Raw genomic sequence first — 18,168 nt, 5'->3', positions numbered from 1 at the left:
GCAGCTGGATCACAGCTGGCTCCTATGCAGGGCTGAGCATCCCCAGCTGTCCCCTCCTCCTGGACTGCAGCACTGTGGGCACAGGCTCCTGGCTCTGAGGACAGGCTACCTGAGGAGCTGCAGGCTGGTGGCAAGGCACAGACAGCAGCCAGAGAGCCTGGGGCACCAGGAAAGGCCACTGAGGAGCAGATTGAGGCTGGTGTTTGAGGGCAATTTCAACATCCAGGTGGGCAGGACTTTAAGAGGCACTGACACCTGCAGCTGAACATGGAGCTGCCACCGACCTCTCCTGCCCCACATCCTTCAGGAGCTGAGAAGAACAGCACCAAGACTGGACAGAATGCAAACCAGGAGCTGCATCACTGACTCATAATGGACAAGTCAACTGAACAAGCCAGGAATGAGCCTTGGCAATGAATTCAATACTTCTGGCCACTGAATGCCACTGAAGGCCCAAGTGCCTCCCAGCAGGGACGTTGTCCCTGTCTGACAGTGTTTGCCCTGCTGGGAACCAGCTGCTGGGGCGAGTCCTGCTCAGCCCCAGCTCCTGAACAGCTGTGATAAATGATCACAAAGGAGATCTACACCCACCTCTGCACAGGGCTCAGTGCAGCAGGGAGGGAGGGCAGGGGATAGTGTTGTATCTCCAGCCGAAGGCAGAGGTGGGACAGGTCAGGGACTCCCACAGGGTGCAGGGGGTCCAGATGCTGCATCCTTGCTCATACTGAGGGAAATCCCTCCCACTCCCCTCACCAAATCCATAGACTGGAACAAATCCCGTTGTCAGCACCCAGAACCACCACCCTGGGGATGAGCACCCAGTGTGGCCCCACTCAAAGCTCAAACCAAGAGCCACAACCCTTTTGGCCACCGAAAAGCAGGGGCAGACACAACAGGGAGTTGTGAAGGGAGGGCAGGGACAGTAACCCCTGCCCTGCTGGGAGCCCTTCCTCCCCATCTTCTCCTCCACCCTGATGTGCTCAGGACCTGCTCCCTTCCCAAAGCCAAAGCCTTACACCCAAACCACGTGGTCAAATCCACCTTCCCGGGGCTTCTTCCCTGAACCAGCTCCCTTCTCCCCATGCCAACCTCAGCTCTTCATGCCTGAGCCCTGCCAAGGAGCACGGCTTGAGCAGCCATGATCTGCATCACTGCTGGGAAGGGCTGAAGCCCTGAAATGCTTCCCAAATCCTGCAGCAGCAGCACAGCCCCCCCAGTCATCTGCTCCAGGAACAGTCACACAGGCAGTGATGGGGCCAAGTGCATCCCACAGCCAAAAAGCTCCAGTTCTCTTCCACTGCTTGTTTCTCTACACCTGCACTTTGCTGGGGTTTTGTAAGGTGTGAACAGCAAAAGCTGGAAGGGCTGGGGGTGCAGCTGGGAAAGGCTCAAAGGGACAGACTCTCCCAGCAAACCAGTGGGTAACAGCAGGAAGAGCCAGGAGCTTTCAGGAACAAACTTTGCTCCAGTCTAGAAGGTCTTTCTGTTTTCAAGCTAAACCCATCACCTGCTCTGGGGAAGAGAGAAGATTGCAAAGGGGAAAAGGCAATAACGGCAGCAGTTCCTACAGAAAACAGAGAATCAGCCTGTGGACCAAGGGAAAGGGGAGCACTGGGAAAACCCACATCTCCCATGCCCATATTGTCAAGTCCAACAGGGTGGAAAACAGAGTTACACATCAGAAGAGTTGTGGGGAGCACCCAAGCCTTGGCAAAGGTCTCAGCAGCTGTGACAAACTGTGGACAAGGCTCAGGAAGAGGCACTCAGCTGAGCAAGGAGCATTTTGGGTTCCCCCTTCTTCCCCCATCCTTCCCCAGCCCCCCTCTGTCCTGGGGGACAGCACCAGCAAAGGCAGCACTCGGCTCCTCTGTGCTACTTTTTCCTTCTCTCACTCCTGAGCTTTAAGAAATGAGCCCAAGGCAACTCTGAAAATTCACTTATCTCAACCTGTAATTGAGAAACCCATTTAATAGTTACTTAAACCCCGAGCAGCTCCGAGCATGCAGCAGCTGATGAATATGCATGGCCTGGGATTTGCATTTCATGGCAGTGTGAAGACAGGATGTCAGGCAAATGAGCTATGAGAAATGTTGCCCATGCAAATGTTCACTCTGCTCCAACTTCTCACTGTAATTCTCATCCTTGAAGCCATTTTTGTCATTCTCTTATTTGCATTGGAAATGTAGCAAAAAAAAATAATGTAACTTCACAGAAATTGGTCCTTCTTCTCTGCAGACAGGATGGATTCTTTACTACACCTGTGACAGAGTGGAGACCTGAACTACTGACAAGCAATAATAAATACAGAAGTCCTGCTGACAGTGCTAGGCCATGCAGTTCTGGAGTTCTCCACCACCACATCTCCTTCATTTAACTTCCCAGCCCTCACCTGAACAAGGCTTGTTATTAGAGAAACCACCACAGCCCTTCAGGAACAGAAAAGGGGCTGTTTTCACCCCCAGCTTCATTTTCTGTTTTCTGCTTTCAGAAGGGGGACCATGAGCATGGCACAGCTGCTGTTCCCTTAAAGAGAGAGCAGGAAACCTGCTCATCCAGGCTCTGAAAACTTCAGTAAATGGACTAAACACAGGAAACCTGCTCATCCAGGTTCTGAAAACTTCAGTAAATGGACTAAACACAGGAAACCTGCTCATCCAGGCTCTGAGAACTTCAGTAAATGGACTAAACACAGCCCCCCACCTGCACTGCTGCATCCAGCCCTGGGACCCCCAAGAAAAGGACATGGACCTGCTGGAGCAAATCCAGAGGAGGCCGTAAAGGAGCTCAGAGGGCTGGAGCACCTCTCCTATGGACAGAGGAGTTGTTCAAGGGGGAGAAGGTTCCAAGAAGACCTTAGAGCCCCCTCAGTAACTACAAGTGCTACAAGAGTTTGAGAAGGACTTTCAACAAGGGCATGAAGTGACAGGACAAGGGGAAATGACTTCAAACTGAGAGAAAGGGGAGGTTTAGATTAGATATGGGGAAGAAATCCTTCCCTGTACTCTCTTTTACAAGCTGCCTTCCTTCCAAACTGAAGAGCATCTTCAGGAAAGCCACGGGTCACAGCAGGGCTGTTTTTTATGAGTTGTTCTCTGATCTGGTCACAGATTGTGAAAGTACAATAAGGTTACTCGCTGTCTTTTGGCATGTAAATGCTCTCAGAGCAGACAGCAGCTCTCCAGTTATTAAGCAATGCTCTACCTGATTTCAGCACATAAGCACCACTGTCACTCATCCAGTATTAACTATTTGAAGTCAGAGCACCTACAATTTTAGCAGCTTCAGGGAAGCACTAAATACTGGTATTGTGCCCACAGTGCTTTATCACATTCCCCCATTCCTGAATTCCAACGTGCAGCCCCCCCTGGTTCTCCCTGGCCCAGAGCAGCCCAGTGAACGAGGTTTGATGGCTGCTGTGACAACGTGGCCACAAACAACACTGCCCTGTGAGCACACACAGCCAGGACAACCCCACGAGGTGCAGCTTTCAGAGCAAGCAGGGCACATCAGTTCTGAGAAACAAGAATTGCAGGGCAGCACCATCCACGTTTTCCCCTCTTATTGAAGGTTCCCTCCTGGAGAGCTGCTGAACACGAGGGAGGGGGTTGGTTAGTCCAGTGACCACTGGATGTCACTGCTGCTTTATCCACGGCCATCAGGGCAGCCTGGCACGGGCACAGTCACCCCATCGACACCAACACCTCAGCCTGGACTGCCAGCCAGCCAGAAATAAACTTACAGCACCGTGTTTTCACTACACAGAAGTTTATTATGAAAGTTAAACATACAACACAAAAAGTAGCAAAAGCAATCCTGTAGCTTAAGGCAACTCTTACAGGAGATGAATTCGAGAAAGATGATGCAACTTTAAGTTTAAATAGAAATTATGAAAAATATCAAATTGCATCAATAACTTAAAATGCACTTTAAAAAGTCTGCACTAACCAGCAGAGGGTAAGGGCTGTGATCTTAATGCCAGCATTAAGATATGGGAAGCAGCAGAATGCTAAATGATGATAGGGAAAGTTCAGTATTTACACAGAGATAGCAACGTTAATATCTGATAGCGTCATTTCCTGTGTACTTATGGTTTAAAACCACCGTCTGAAACGTTAGGAAAACCTTTTAAAATAAATCTTCAGACTATTCCATCAAAAATACACAGATGGCAGAGAAGATCCAAGGCTGGGCTGCGGGCGTGTGTCCCTTAAATAACTCTTTGCAGAAACACTTTAGAAAAATTACTTCTTTGGGGGAAGAAGAGCAAGAAGAGTACGTGGCCACAGAGTGAAAAAGATTATCTTCCAGGTGAATCACATTTAAATTGAAGTATCAAAATATTTCTATTTGATGAGATTCTCACAGTTTACAGTTAATGACATTTTTAAGTGAATGTTAAATATTCATATTATTAACATACAAAGATTCTCCTTCACATTGACATCTGCTTACGTTTTTGCAAGACCTCTTTTGCATCAGTTGTTTTGCCATTAACGAGGAATGTGCAACTGTCTTAATTATAGAATTTAATAAAGATTTAACTGTTCTAACCATACAGAGTTTCTAGCTTTAAAATGATTCTTAAAATACTGAAGTATTTTAGATTTAAGATCACCTATTTTAAAAAGGTATTTAAGTGACATTTTAATCAATCAGGCTGTACAGGAAGCACCACATTTTAACAAAGCCAAATGACATCACATTTCCAATCAATTTTGTTCAAATATTGGATGCAATGAAAACTTTGGAACAAGTCCATTCACCATCACCCCAAATAAACCAAGGTTAATTCACACATGAATTCATCCCAAATCTTACCCTGTCAGAAAATGCAATATATACTGCAATGTAGTCTTAACTTGCATAAGAATTAACAGAAGTGGCCAATGTGCTGTGTGAGGCTTCTGCACACAACCTCATCTCAGCTGTTCACCATCCAGCACAACTTTACAAAGAGCCTAAGATAGAAAATACACTTCAAGCAGTTATCTTAAGCACGATTTCATAGATGCCACCTTGGCAGCCGATGACTCTCGTCCCCAGTTTGAAGGCTGTTGGGTCTGGCTGTGGAGTTGCAGGATCCCTTTTCAGAACCAGTTAAAAAAATCCCTGAATAAAACAGAAGCCAACCTGCGACTTCCTCTGAGCTCCAGTCCAGCACTATGGACAGGGTGGAACAGCCCCCACACTCCCGGGATCAGAGCAGAGTCCAAGGCAGGGACTGGGGCAGGACGTGCCAAAATATACAGGTTTTGATCATTTAAACAGTGGAACTAATGAACTGTTAGCAGTTAAAAAGAATACTGCAACTGTAACATTTACAAACCCACAAAGTTTGAAAAACTGATTCCAACAGCTCTGATTCACCGGGTTCAGCTTGGAAACAACGCAAAATAATGTCAGCGGTTTTCAGAAGGTCTTGCAAATTTAGGAAAAAAGAAAACTGAGAGAAAGATAAGAATGCATATCTAAAATAAAGCAGGAGCACAGTAAGGACAATCAAAATTCCAAAAGCCCATATTAAAAAACTTAAGCTTGGAATGCATTGGCTTCCAGCAGTTTAAAAAAAAACAAAACAAAACAACCAAAAAAAAAAGTTCTAAATCTGCAATATCTTGACCTATTTTTAAGTGACAATTTTTATTACAGTTGAGAAAAATGGTTTTATAGCTGCATAAGTTTCCATTTCACTAAAATAGTGCCAACAAAAATAAGTTTGCATAGAAAAAACAAAATTTCCAATTGCCACTGGCTACATGCTTAAAATGGGAAATGCAGGTATTGTAACATCAACATAGTGCAAACCATGGCAGCTGGTGGTGACTTGGACTGCCGCAGGTCAGGGAACAGACCATAATATACCCAGTTATCACAGTTTCTGGTCTTTTATTAAATCCTTTGCCAAGTGGAAGCAATGCACGTGTGCAGACCATGGCGCTGACTAACGGAGCTTGAGATCATCTCCACTGCCCAGGGTGGAGCCAGGACTAGGGTCTTGCTGTCTTCTTGCCTGCAGCAATAAACACACATTGCAGGTCAAAAAAAAGCAATCAGGACGTGGGCAGTTAATTTATTCAGTGCATTAACATGGCTAAAACCATAACCAATTCAAGGCAGAAACTTTACAATTCAAGCAGTAACCAAAGCATCCATTTCTAACACCAAAATCATTCTGTGCCCCTCAGTTCAGTGATCCCCCATAACCAACAGGAATGCCAGGTGAGGGCTGTGGATGCAGCAGCCAGGGAGGTGCAGAGCTCTGGGCACTCTCCCCCTGCTCCTGCAGCCAGGCTTTAAACACCCCATTAACAAGCAGCAAGAGACTTCCAGAACAGTTAGGTAACAGTTTTGTGTCTCTTTTTCCAAAATGATTTTATTTCCCTTCTGTTAACCTTTTCTGTAAATGTTTTCAGTATCAAGATTTTGGAGAGAAAGGCTACAATGCAAGATGGCAGAGTGTGTCACATTTCCAAATACATCTCCCCTCAGCATTTTTAGTGGGAAACATTTACATTTGCCTCTTCAGGAATTAGGAATTATGTAATTCTGGAATTATAACATGGTAACACACAAGCATAATTTAATCCATATATTGACACACATTTTAACACATTCTTTCTTTTTCAGTGCACCTGCAAAGTTGGCAATAATACCAAACCGAGGAAACTCTGACGATTGCACCCCTGTATTAAAACAAATGTAAGTTCTCCTTTAAAGAAATCATTCTGTTAAACAGTTTGAGTTAATGGCACTGGAAAGAGGAAATTAAGGATGGTCGGTCACAGCAGTACCAGTCACAGTAAAACAGGCTGCCCACTTTACCTGTACACAGGCACAGCTGCTTCCAAGCAGCACACACAAATACTGCAGGGAGATACTAAAAAACATTGACAGAGTTACAGTTTTAAAGCCATACTTCAGCTCTGGGAACATCTAATACAGGCTGGCTGGTTATTAAGACATTTTAGTCCTGATACTTTCACCTAAGGTTTACAGAGAGAACAGCTGGCACCAAGGCCTGTAATCACCACACGACCCAAACAGCAAAGGAAACTGCGTGGTAAAGATTTTTCTTAATATGAAATGGTCATTCAACAAGTCCTAAATTAGTGTGACAGTAGCTGTTTAGAGTTCTACCAGGATTAACAAAACAGCAACAGCTCCACTTTGCATACTCCTCTCCTACTGAACTGACTGCAACAAGATTTGGTCTGGTGTTCACTGCTGCCTCTTTCTTCCAGGAGGAAACAAAGGCAAGCACTGTCTCTAAGAATTACCAAAGTCTTACTTCTACTAATCTTCTACCAATTTTGCACTCAATAAACATTTTTACACTTAACTAGAACAGACCAGCGAGTTAATTGCTGCTACACTACCGCTCTAAAAGCAAATCATACACACAGCAATTTTATTGTCAAATTTCAGGGAAGATTCCAAGATATGGGCATATGGTTGCATTTATGCTTTGCTTAAAGTGGTCTTTTCTTTCAGAACATATGAAAGGAGTCGCGTGATTCGTGACCTCACTGCTACTTGCAGAGTTTGCAGAAGCCACTGGTGAACCACTACCAGATTTGCCCTTTCAAGTGATACTCAGAAGGGATGACAAATGACCCTCAAACGCACCAAAAGCAGTCATTACAATATCTTACACTGGTGTATGTGGATAAAGGAGCAATTTTGCAATTCAGTAAGTGGGGATTTACACAAGCAACTGTAACATGCTGGAATGACAGCTCTGACTCAGACACCCTCCTTTCCCTGTGCTCTTCTAGGACATGTGAAACACTTATTCTACCCCCAACCCCTGCCCAGGGACACGAGCAGGTCTGTAACCACTGCCACTGTGCTCCCCGTGCTCAGATTAGAGCAGGAGCAGTAAAACAAGCTCACTGAAGATGGAGAAGTGCCCTGCTGTGCAGGCAGGCAGCACTCTGGGGAGCATCAGGCACTGGCTGCTGGTTTTGTTCACCGGCAATCGGCAAAACACAACTTTCATGGGAAATGCCCTGAGATCCTCACCAGTCCCCTGCAGGAAGAGTGTGTGACAGTATCTGCTCCTCCTCAGTCTACTCCAGGGAGCTAAACCTTCCCTTTTAGCCAGGTAAAATGGCACTTCCCAGCCTTCCCTCCGCTGAGGGTCCCACACGCCCGGCACAGCCAGTCAATCCTCCCAACTGCAGTGTTTGCTGGCATTTCTGAAATGCAGACCTTCTGCTGCCATGAAAAGCACCAGAATTACTCTCAGTGAATAATGAGCTCAGCTTCTCCAGGATTAAGGAGACTTGCTTCAATTAAGAAAGATGCATCTATCTTTGCCACTGGGAAATGGAACACCCTGCCATGACTCATGCATAATGAGCCATGAGAAAACAGTAGTTATTCATCTTTTTTCTGCATATTTCATTTTTTTCAGTCAAATGCTGATTTGAAGTTTGAAGGAGCCCTACTTTGCATGTCCTTCATCTGCTATTTAGTGAAAGGATAAAAAATATCTGCTTGTGAGAAAGACTTGTAAATAGTACACAGATCCTACCAGAGTTGTAATGCTCCTAAAAGTGAATGTATTTTAACCAACACTGCCAGCTTCCTTCCAAATATCCTGAAACTGAGGAGTTAATGCCATGGACACATGAGGAGTTTCAACACCCAAAAACACTTGGCACTCAGCTTTCAGCACACCAAGCCATGCCAATCTTCTGCAGTGCAGCAGGAACTGTGACTGGCCACGAGCTGTTCCAAACCTCCTGCACTGGAGATGCTCTGCTGGCCCACTGAAAGAATTGCAGGAACATACTGGGCAAAGAACCCCCCCAGAGCCTCCTCTCACATGCTATTCTAGATTTATTCATGCTGAGCTCCCAGTGCTGACACCACGGGGGTAATGATGTGCTGACAAAAAAGAGTTGCTACCAAAAACATTTAGACAAACAAATGTGTCCCCTGCAATACTCTCACACCTGTGCTCTCTTCAACCCTCTGGTGTCTGAGCCTTTTCCAAGCCCAGTATATGTTAACTGGGATGGACATATTAAGATGGACACATTAAGAGTCATATTAAGAGTATGATGCAGTGCTTGTATGTTATTATTTTTCTTCTCAATCAATTAGATAGCCTGAAATCATCAAATCATTAATTTTTATCACTGACTCTTTTGAAAAAGGACCATGTTGGAGCCTTTACATCTGCTCCTGGGGCTCTTAGGAAAAACAAATCTAAGAATAATGGCAATTAAGGCAGGAGGCACACAGGCAGTTCCTGAGGCTGCCAAGGCAGGCAGACACCTCCTCCTGCAGCCACTCAATCCTGACCGTGCTGCAGCCAGTGGTGCTTTCAACTGTGCCAACAAACTCCTTAAAGTGACTGAGAGAGCTGCTGTAACTCCCCCTTCCTGGGTGTGTTGTGAGGCCTCTGAGGCACCGAGGAAGCCAAGCCCTGTCACCACACGGGCTCACCAGGAAAAGATAATGCAGTCCCACCGCGTGGCTCACACGATAGCTCCCAGAAAGCAGAACTCAGCAAGCTGGAAGTGAACTCGGGAAGGATGGACAGGGTTGCCATGAAGATGGCCCTCCCTTTCCATGAATCATTGAAAAAACAGCAGGGAAAATTGGGACCTCTGAGCACCAGGCAGTGAAATGACAAGTACAACCCATATTCACTGCACATACAACTTGGGACACCGGTGAAGAGGAGGGAAGGAAGAAGGGCTGTTACAAAGAGCAGCCAAAATAAAGTCTCTTCATGGACAACTCCACTGCAGTTCTTTAACTGGACTCTGGCAGCTCCATCCTGCTGAAACACAGCAGATGCATGATGTGCCTTGGCATCTGCCATCTATAGTTTACTAAATAAGTGAAAAATCAGGCTATGTTATGAGAAACTAAACAGTGAACATTTGGATTCTCTTAGAAGGACTGTCAACCTCCTGAAAAGGGATTAAAAAAAAAAAAAAAAACAACCAAACCTGAGAACACACTGCAGATACTTTTCTAAAAAATACAGAACCGCAGGATAAAACCCACCCAAACGAAACCCCCTGAAATAAGGACACATCAGCTGTGCCACCCTCCCAGCAGCTGCTGGGGAGCTCCAGAGCAGGGCCAGGCCACCCAGCACTGCTGCCCACCCAGCACACCCTCTGCCTGAGCCTCTGCCAGGCTGCAGCTCTGTCTCAAAGCTGTCCAGGGTAACAACTCTGCTGCACCACCCTGGGCACTGCAAGGAAAGGCAAGAGCACAGCAAGAGTTTGGGGCTCTGAAGGGCTCCAGGAGAGACTCAGATTTTTACCTTTGTATTAGAACTTCTTCTCCAAGGGAAAAAAAAAAAAAAAAGCTTGAAACGCTCCCTCTTAGAAAGTATTGTTTGAAGGCTGGGCTAAAGGTTATAAATTTATAATTAATATTGATTGCCTCCAGACAGTTTTCCTCTGTTGCTCAGCCCCTTTCTAACCTTCATTGACTGAAAGAAGACGCTTATATTACAGTATTCCCTGATTTGCAAGATTGATCCCCTCTGTCCTGCAGTCAGCATTGATTCTGTGCAGCACAAATTGTTTTTGTGATCTATGCACCCCGTAGCACTTTCACACAAACACCAGCTAAGTTCTTGTGAAGCAAACCAGTCATAACAGAACTGGCTTGCTCGTGCTGCACTCCCACTGTAGAACCTCTCGAGGCAAATCCACACACACCCTTAATGCCTCTTTCTAAATTATGTTGTATTCTTCCTGCATATAAACAAATTACAGCTACCAAGTGTACACTACTCACTGCACATGAAAAATTAACAGTTTGGGTTTCCTTCATATCCAAAAACCTGTATTAAAGGTTATGCTATTTTTATATCATTGCCAGTTTGGAGAGTACATACAGTAAGTATTAATTAATTAATTTTTGAGGGAAAAAACTCCTTAAAAATCATAGAGTTTGATGAGAAAAAAATCATATATATATATATATAAAAACCCCAACAAAACAAACTAACAGAATTTAAACAAAAAATCCTCCAAACTTACTGTTATGCTCTACTTTCTTCTGAAGCCAGTTAGATTTGACAAAAACACTTATAATTAGTTAGAACACTTATTCACACTAGGAGTTTCATCTTTAAAAAAGAATAAGAAAGAAGGGAGAATGATTTTACCATCTAGAACCTTGGAAGAACATGAAAGCATGCAAGTCAGTCCTACTACTTGATTCTGCTTTCAACTGTAAAGTGTTTACATTTCTGCAGCAAAATCCTGTTTGCTTTTTAAGAGTTCAGGACTTGAGCACAATTAAATGAAAACATTCCTGACAAACAACAAAAATGTGTAAAAACCTAGGGCAGGACTAAGTATTTAAAATGTAGGTAAATTTTTCTCCAGCAGTTTTTAAAGGCTGGGGTTGGTGGGGGTTTTTTGGTGCTTTGTATTGAGAGGGATTGCTACTGCAAGAAACAAAAGTTTCAAACCAGGGGGTTTTTTTTCAGCAAAATGAAGGTTTTTAAAATGGGAATTTCATGCAGTCTCCCAGAATGGTTCTGCTTAGGCATTAATGTAATTTATATTTAGCACAAGACCACAAACAGACAGATTGCTAGACTAGACCGTTTCAGGGACAAGCAAACCGCTCTGCTTCTTTACTCACAGTGCTGCTACAACAAAGAGCACGGCAGTAACGTAGGAAATGAACCCAAAGTAGAAAAAGATGACATTTCTAAAATAGTGGTTGAAGAAATTCCACTGGAAGCCTGAGATCAGATCCAACACTCCCCAAGGAAAGCAGTGGAGCATCCTTAGCTGAGCTCCAGAGCGAGTCGGACTAACTGCCATCTCGGGTCACATCACGTCTGAAACTGCAGTTTGCAATACAAAACAAACCTTCACAAAATACCCTGACCCGTGGGCAGCAACACCCAGAGAGCCTCGTCTCTTCTCTTCTCCCACCCCTTGGAACCCCCTCTGTGCCAGGAGCTGCAGCGAGGAGCGGGCAGGAGGCCCTGCCTGCAGCTCCCCTGCCCTGAGCACAGCCTGTTCCTCTCTGCAGCTTCTACTTTCACAAGCAGGAGCTGTTTGAGTCTGTCCCAGCCACTCACCACACTGTAACACGGTTTTGCATCACGTTACCGTGGCCAGAAGACTGAATAACGAGCAAAGGCTTTTACTGGAAAATTCAAGCACTTCTAGACAGCAACTTGACAGTAATTTCTGCAGAAAAGTTCTTATCTGGCACTGAACTCTGGTCATTCATAGTGAAACCCAGCAGAAGAGATGCTCACACTGACTCTCTCAACCAAGACACAAGGAGATCAAGACACAGTGAGCATTAAATACCTCACCAACGTCCCTTCAGTCTCCTCACCCTCTCCTGTGGGTTTGCTAAAGGGGGTACAAACACTTAAGTTCCTGTAGCTGTTCAGAGGAGTGGGTTCCAGAACACACCCCTACAGTGACAGCCTCAGACCAAGTTCCCCAGGTGTAGCACTTGCTCATGGACAGAGAACTTTGCCTTTGACTGGTGTGAAGCCATTAAATAGTCCAAGTCTGACAAGCAGCCCAGTGTTCCTAAACTTAACGAGCTTCCATCATTTATTTCATTTTTTTTTACTATAATCTTTAACCAGGGACAAGGTCTTTCTTTCTGTGTATCATTAAACATTCACTGTCTCAGCATTCCAACGTTTTTGTAGAAGTAAAAGCCATTAGAATACATTATTAATTTTGAAGGCACTAAGCACACTCACTGACTTCAAAAGCATCTTTGAAACAAGAGAATCCTGAACAGTGAGGCAGGATTTGCAGTATCTGATGCAACCAAGCTACACAAGTTGATACAAAAACTCAAAAGCATCTTGTATTCAAAACAAATTATGTTAAAAATGTAACAGAATGCAGTTCAACTCAGAGGTGCTTAAAAACTTCAATGAAAATTCCTAAATCCAATCACACCCTATTTACATTAGAGGAGTGCTGTAACCGCACAGAAACGCAACCACCTTTGGAAATTCAGGCACAACCTACCTCAGGTTCTGCCCTCAGATGCAAAGAATGTGTTCATTAAAGTAAAGATCTGGTGTGTTAATGTGGCCATGAATGGAAGGGACTCTTTGTGAAGAAAAGGGGCAAACAAACTTGACAGCACTCTGAAGGGTTTTTGTTGGTGGGGATTATTTTAATTGGTTGGGGTATTTTTAGGATACTTAAAAACGAAAATTAATAAAGTGATCATTTCTAAATTGTTACCACACTTCCTAGTTTTTCCCCTTTCAAAGTGTCACTGTTCTAATATCCAATTGCCACATACAATCCACTTTAACTCCTGTCAGCAACTTATCACTGATCACTCCTGGGCAAGGATATACCACTTTAAGTCTACAAAGAGACTTAGAATAGGGAATCTTTTTTACCCAGAAAGCTGTGTAAATAAAGAATTTAATCTGATCACTTTCATATGTGCCAGGCTCTGGATGGATAAATGTTTCCAAAGAGCTGGCGCCTCTGTTTTGGGTAGCAGTGGGTGGAATATTGCAGGATTCCCCTTCCCTCCCCCACTGAAGCAGAATCTGGTCTCTATTAAAGGCATTTCGGCTGTAATTCCACTGTCAGAAATACCCTGATTTTATACAGTGTTGCAATTCCTAAAACCATCATTAACACTGATGAGATGCTGTTCCACGTCTGCCAATTCTGAGTTTTGCTGTCCCTGCCAAGCTTAGCAGGAAAGAAAAATCCTAAGTTTTAGTAACGATGAGAGCTGTGTGGAGATCATATTAAAAAGATTAGAGGGCAGAACCTTCATCTGGGTGTAGCACAACATCCCCAAAAATTCCCTCAGCACACTTAGAACTGAGCTTTTCTATAAAACACCCTTCGAGTATCATCTCTGCAGTACAACCAAAGACACTGTTTGACCTTTTGAACTGCACAAGCAGTACCCAAGGCAGTCTGGATCAGGGTTTTTACACCTTACCCCAAATGAAAGCTGAAATGTGAAAACCAATTATAGACCTACAAGTATTTGAGGCAAAGATCTCTTGGTTAGACATATTAAACATGTACAGTAAAATAAACAGCAAAATATGAATGAAAATGTATTGCAATTATTAAAAATCTGTATTTGCCATCACATAAATTTGAAGCACCTTCTGACAATGTTTTTATTCTGTTTAAACATATTTCAAGTCAGTAATTTTCCCTTTTCTTCCTTTCTGTAGGTGATCTACACCAGTGCTTTAGAGCTGGGACAACAACTATTGTTGTTTTAAGAGAAAATGGGTACTAACAGCTAATGAGGACATCACTTAATGACAACTGCCTGCTGGTTTGTTAAGAGCAAGAGGATTTCAGAAGTTCCTGAATCCAGCTCCAGCACACAGCCAGGGATGTTGCTTCTTGTGTCTCAGTGTCAGGAGTTTTGATGTCTGTCAGGAAACCCCAGATGCTCAGTACTGCCTCAATCTCACTGTTAACTGAAAGAGCTTTTTTGCACAGCTTAGCTGCAAGAAAGTGTTTTCTACACTTGGAGGAAAAATGAAGTCTCTCAGAACTCCAGAAGTTGTTTCATGAAACCTCACTCTTTCTGAACCTCCAGCACTCAGTATGCACGCAGCTCCTTCTCTGCAGCACCAGGAGTGGGGATGAAGGACACAGGAGAGGAAAATAAATCAAGGAAAGTTTTAAGTAAACTGAGGTCAAAGACATAAGGCCAGACCTAAAGTTCCTACTTTGTGTTGTTAAGATTAGACCCTCATGAGCAGCTTTAATTCTGCCTTCCTTCTGAACTGACCCCCAGGCAGGTTCTAGCTCTGCTGTGACAGAATCACTCAGGTGATCCAGCTGTCACTCCCAGGATCCAGTGGCAGCAAAGCTTCCAAGGCAAGGATTTTAGCCTTGTTCCAGCTGACATCTGACCTGGCTGCAGTGTTTGCAAGGAGACATCCTCCAGCCACCCCCTCAGAGTGAGAGATGGTGTTCTCTGTCTGCCTGTTCCCTCTCATTCTCATGCTCAGTGTCTTCCAATTGTACTTGGAAGGGAAGAAAGTCTGTCTCATCATCTCAGTTATCAGAAAGGATGCCAAAAGAAAAGCAGCTTAGCAATAACAATAATCAAATTCCCTAAAAACCGGAGAACCAGCAGATTGATCATATTTGATTACAGCAAAGCCAGGCTGCACTGATGAAGCAGGAAGTAAGAAACAGCATTGGTAAGGGAGAGAAATCCAGAGCATTTCTGTGTTCTCCCTGTTCCCTGCCTGACCTACAGCCTGCCTTAACTTGCCAACTCCCCCTATGTATTGTTACTCGTCCTCTTACAGCTCCTGCCTTTCTGACATCTCAGAGCAGCTGGTTTCCATTCCCCTTCCTGGCTCCTCTTTTCTGCTCCATAATTTCTGCTCTCATCAAGAAAGAACAAGATTCAATCCTGTGGGGCCCTGAAGAAGCAAAGAACAACACAGGGGGAACTGTGTGAAACCACTGAAACAGAGGAGCAAGGCTCCCTGCCAGTAAGAAAAAGGTGAGAGGACAATAAAACTAGCCTGCACAAGAAAGCAGAGCGTGGCATCTGATTAAATTCACTGATAATGTTTCCCACAACATGGGATAGCAAGCTCCAAACTTATGCCAACAGCTCCCAACGCCTTTTCTGTGTTCAAGAGAAATGCATGGGGCAAAAGATCTCTCCCTGCTATTAAAGTATCACTTGAGAGAGAAATGGCAACTCTGTGAATAAATGTCCTTACATTTATTAAATGAAGTGTCCTTACAGCTGAAGTACCCATAGAAAAGGCCATCTACAGAAAGGAAAAAAAGGATCAGATCAGAGAATTCTTATCAAAACTTAAAAAACTTTAAATCCACTTTTCCAAGAGTTAAAACCAATGCATTTTGCAATTTCAATATCACAGCACTGAACAAACAGAAAATACACAGCATTGTACAAACAGACAAATAAATGGAAACAATCTAAAGGTTTGGGAGAGTACTAACCAGTTACTGACAGCAGCTGTGAAACCCTCACCTCCATTTCCTCCCGATGGGACCTGTCTCTGTCCTCGAATTCGCGAGTTCTCCGCCGAGCCTCTTCAAAGGCTTGTTGTGCCAATGCATCCTCCTGCTACCAAACCAGATGACACACAGTGACACAAAAGGCAGCCCTCCTTTCTACCACATCACGTTTCTTATGAATATTAAGGATCACTTGGCAGCAAAGTCAAGAACATCCCACAGAACCTGCTGGAACACAGACGAGTTCCAGCAAATGCCAGCCCAGGTTAATGAAACACTCACCCTCACTGCAGCAGCAGAGAGAACCAGAGCAGGGGCAGCTTTGGTTAAATACACTTTCAAAGGAGAGCTGCTTTTCCAAAGTACTTTAAATGCTGCTGCTTTTTAAAAAAACTAGGAATTCTCTGAAGTTGTATGAGAAAGGCAATACATTTTATTCTCCTTATGAAAATAATTTTGAAGGCAGTATTCATAGCTATAGCTAGTCAGAGACAACTAGCATCACTATATAAACAATGGTAATTTAATTCTCTTGCATTTAAAAAAAAGTATTATCTAAGTTACAGACCAAATAAACCCTTCATTTTATCAAAAATGAATGCTGCAGGGGCATTAGTATGAACATTCTTACTTCTTATGTATCATTTATATTATTTAAATTTAGCTGTATAAGAAAGTGCAAAGCAGAAATTATTCCTCCACTAATTAACACACATTCCCTACAGTGGAGGAGAAACCTGCAGCTTTTCAACAGCTCTGTAGTTTATTTTCAACAATGGCTTATGCACAGGAATAGATTTAATAAATTAACACTCAGAAAAAATAACCCTTCAAACTGTATCTTCTACTAGAAAACATTTCAAACAAACTGTTATTACTATGTAAGGCCATTATTAATAGGGTTAGAAGTTATTTCTCTTAAAGAGGTCCTTTAACACGTATTTTCTGTTCCCCATGAGAATTTTCACATTTGCAGAACGGAGGAGTCAAGTCTGAAGAGGTTGCCCAAAACAGTGAGGGACAAACTGTGTTGGCTGTCCCTCCTCCCAGCTGGAATTGACTGACCCTGTTACAGTTACCCCCCACACAGACGTTATTTTAGAGCTGATCACTATAAAAGCAGCTAACCTTGACTGGTAGAGGACATGCAGAGAGCCCAGCTAAGTGTTAACATCCCAGGGGATTAAGCACATAAATGTTTTAATTTAAGATAAAGCATGCCCAGCCTGAGCAAACGGTAAATTGCTTTTTTTGCCGTGGGCACAGCCGTGGGCCCCGGGGCTGCTCTGTGAAGTGATGGCAAGGGGCTCCCTCCGGCCCAGGGCAGGGAAATACCACCAGCTGCCACTGCACTGCTCTGCACACAGCTCCCCAGAGCTCCACAGCAATGTTTAGAGCTGCCAACAACGTTTTAACACCACCTACTATGTTTAAGAGTGGGATTTGGCCCTTCATAGCTACCCTAATGTTCATACAAGGCATAGCAATCCAGGTCAGACAGCAGAAAGTAAGTTTGTTCTTAATAATGCAGAAGGAGAGACAGAAAACAGATAAGCTTGACTCCCAGATGACTACAGGAAAGCTGCCTCCAAGCTTACAGAAGAGAGTTATGTCTTTATTACCCTTTTCTTAAACAGACTTAAATAGAAGCAGATTCTTTTATCATCAAAGGTTTCTGCATTTTGCCATCATTTACAGTGGTCATGAACTAAAAGGATGACACAGAGCCTCAGCCAGAATATTTTAGAGAAATGGTCATAACCAAAAGAAACCGAATTAGAAATTCATGGGGGAGAAAAAAATCAGTATATTGACATCCAGAATGAAGATGTGCTGACAGCTGAAACACTGGTTTACCAATGTCTGAGAAAGTGGAAGAAAAAAGCATAAGAACTTTCTTTTTTTTAGTAAAAAAGAAAAGACTTCTGCTCTACTCTTGGTGAGACATTCTAACAAATTAACCAATGTCTCAATCTTATACAACAGGAATTTAACACTTTTTAAAATGTCACTCAATTCTAGGAGTTACAGCTTAGTGAATGCAGCTGTCTGAGACCAAATCATTTATACATCTTAGTTTTATTCCATAGAAATGCTCCTTGTATGAATCTAGTAAGAAAAGAAATAATAAGCAAAACATGAGCTATATCAACACTGCAACAGAATGAAAACAAACTTC

At 43.6% G+C, this 18,168-nt stretch overlaps 1 protein-coding gene and 1 long non-coding RNA gene across 3 annotated transcripts in view; one reads left to right on the top strand and one right to left on the bottom strand.

Moving 5' to 3' along the window:
* Positions 1 to 670: 670 nt before the first annotated feature.
* Positions 671 to 4,555, top strand: LOC126637694 (uncharacterized). The gene is made up of 2 exons (XR_007628418.1): positions 671 to 2,607; positions 2,659 to 4,555. It is a non-coding gene; the product is annotated as an uncharacterized LOC126637694 (long non-coding RNA).
* A 1,047-nt stretch (positions 4,556 to 5,602) lies between these two features.
* Positions 5,603 to 18,168, bottom strand: part of CBFB (core-binding factor subunit beta) — a 34,845-nt gene continuing 22,279 nt past the window's right edge. The window contains exons 5-6 of one of the 2 annotated variants that reach the window (XM_050311075.1): positions 15,972 to 16,098; positions 5,603 to 6,010 (exon numbers count right to left, since the gene is read on the bottom strand). In XM_050311075.1, the coding sequence (XP_050167032.1) occupies positions 5,988 to 6,010; positions 15,972 to 16,098 (150 nt within the window). In that variant the 3' untranslated portion in view covers positions 5,603 to 5,987. The remainder of the gene's footprint in view (positions 6,011 to 15,971; positions 16,099 to 18,168) is intronic. The other variant, XM_050311074.1, reaches the window with a different exon arrangement.

Source organism: Myiozetetes cayanensis, unplaced genomic scaffold (assembly GCF_022539395.1).
Source record: "Myiozetetes cayanensis isolate MyiCay16 unplaced genomic scaffold, myiCay2020 scf16, whole genome shotgun sequence".
Lineage (NCBI taxonomy): Eukaryota > Metazoa > Chordata > Aves > Passeriformes > Tyrannidae > Myiozetetes > Myiozetetes cayanensis.
The sequence above is the reverse complement of the archived record's forward strand: the minus strand, read 5'-3'. Positions and strand labels throughout refer to the sequence as shown.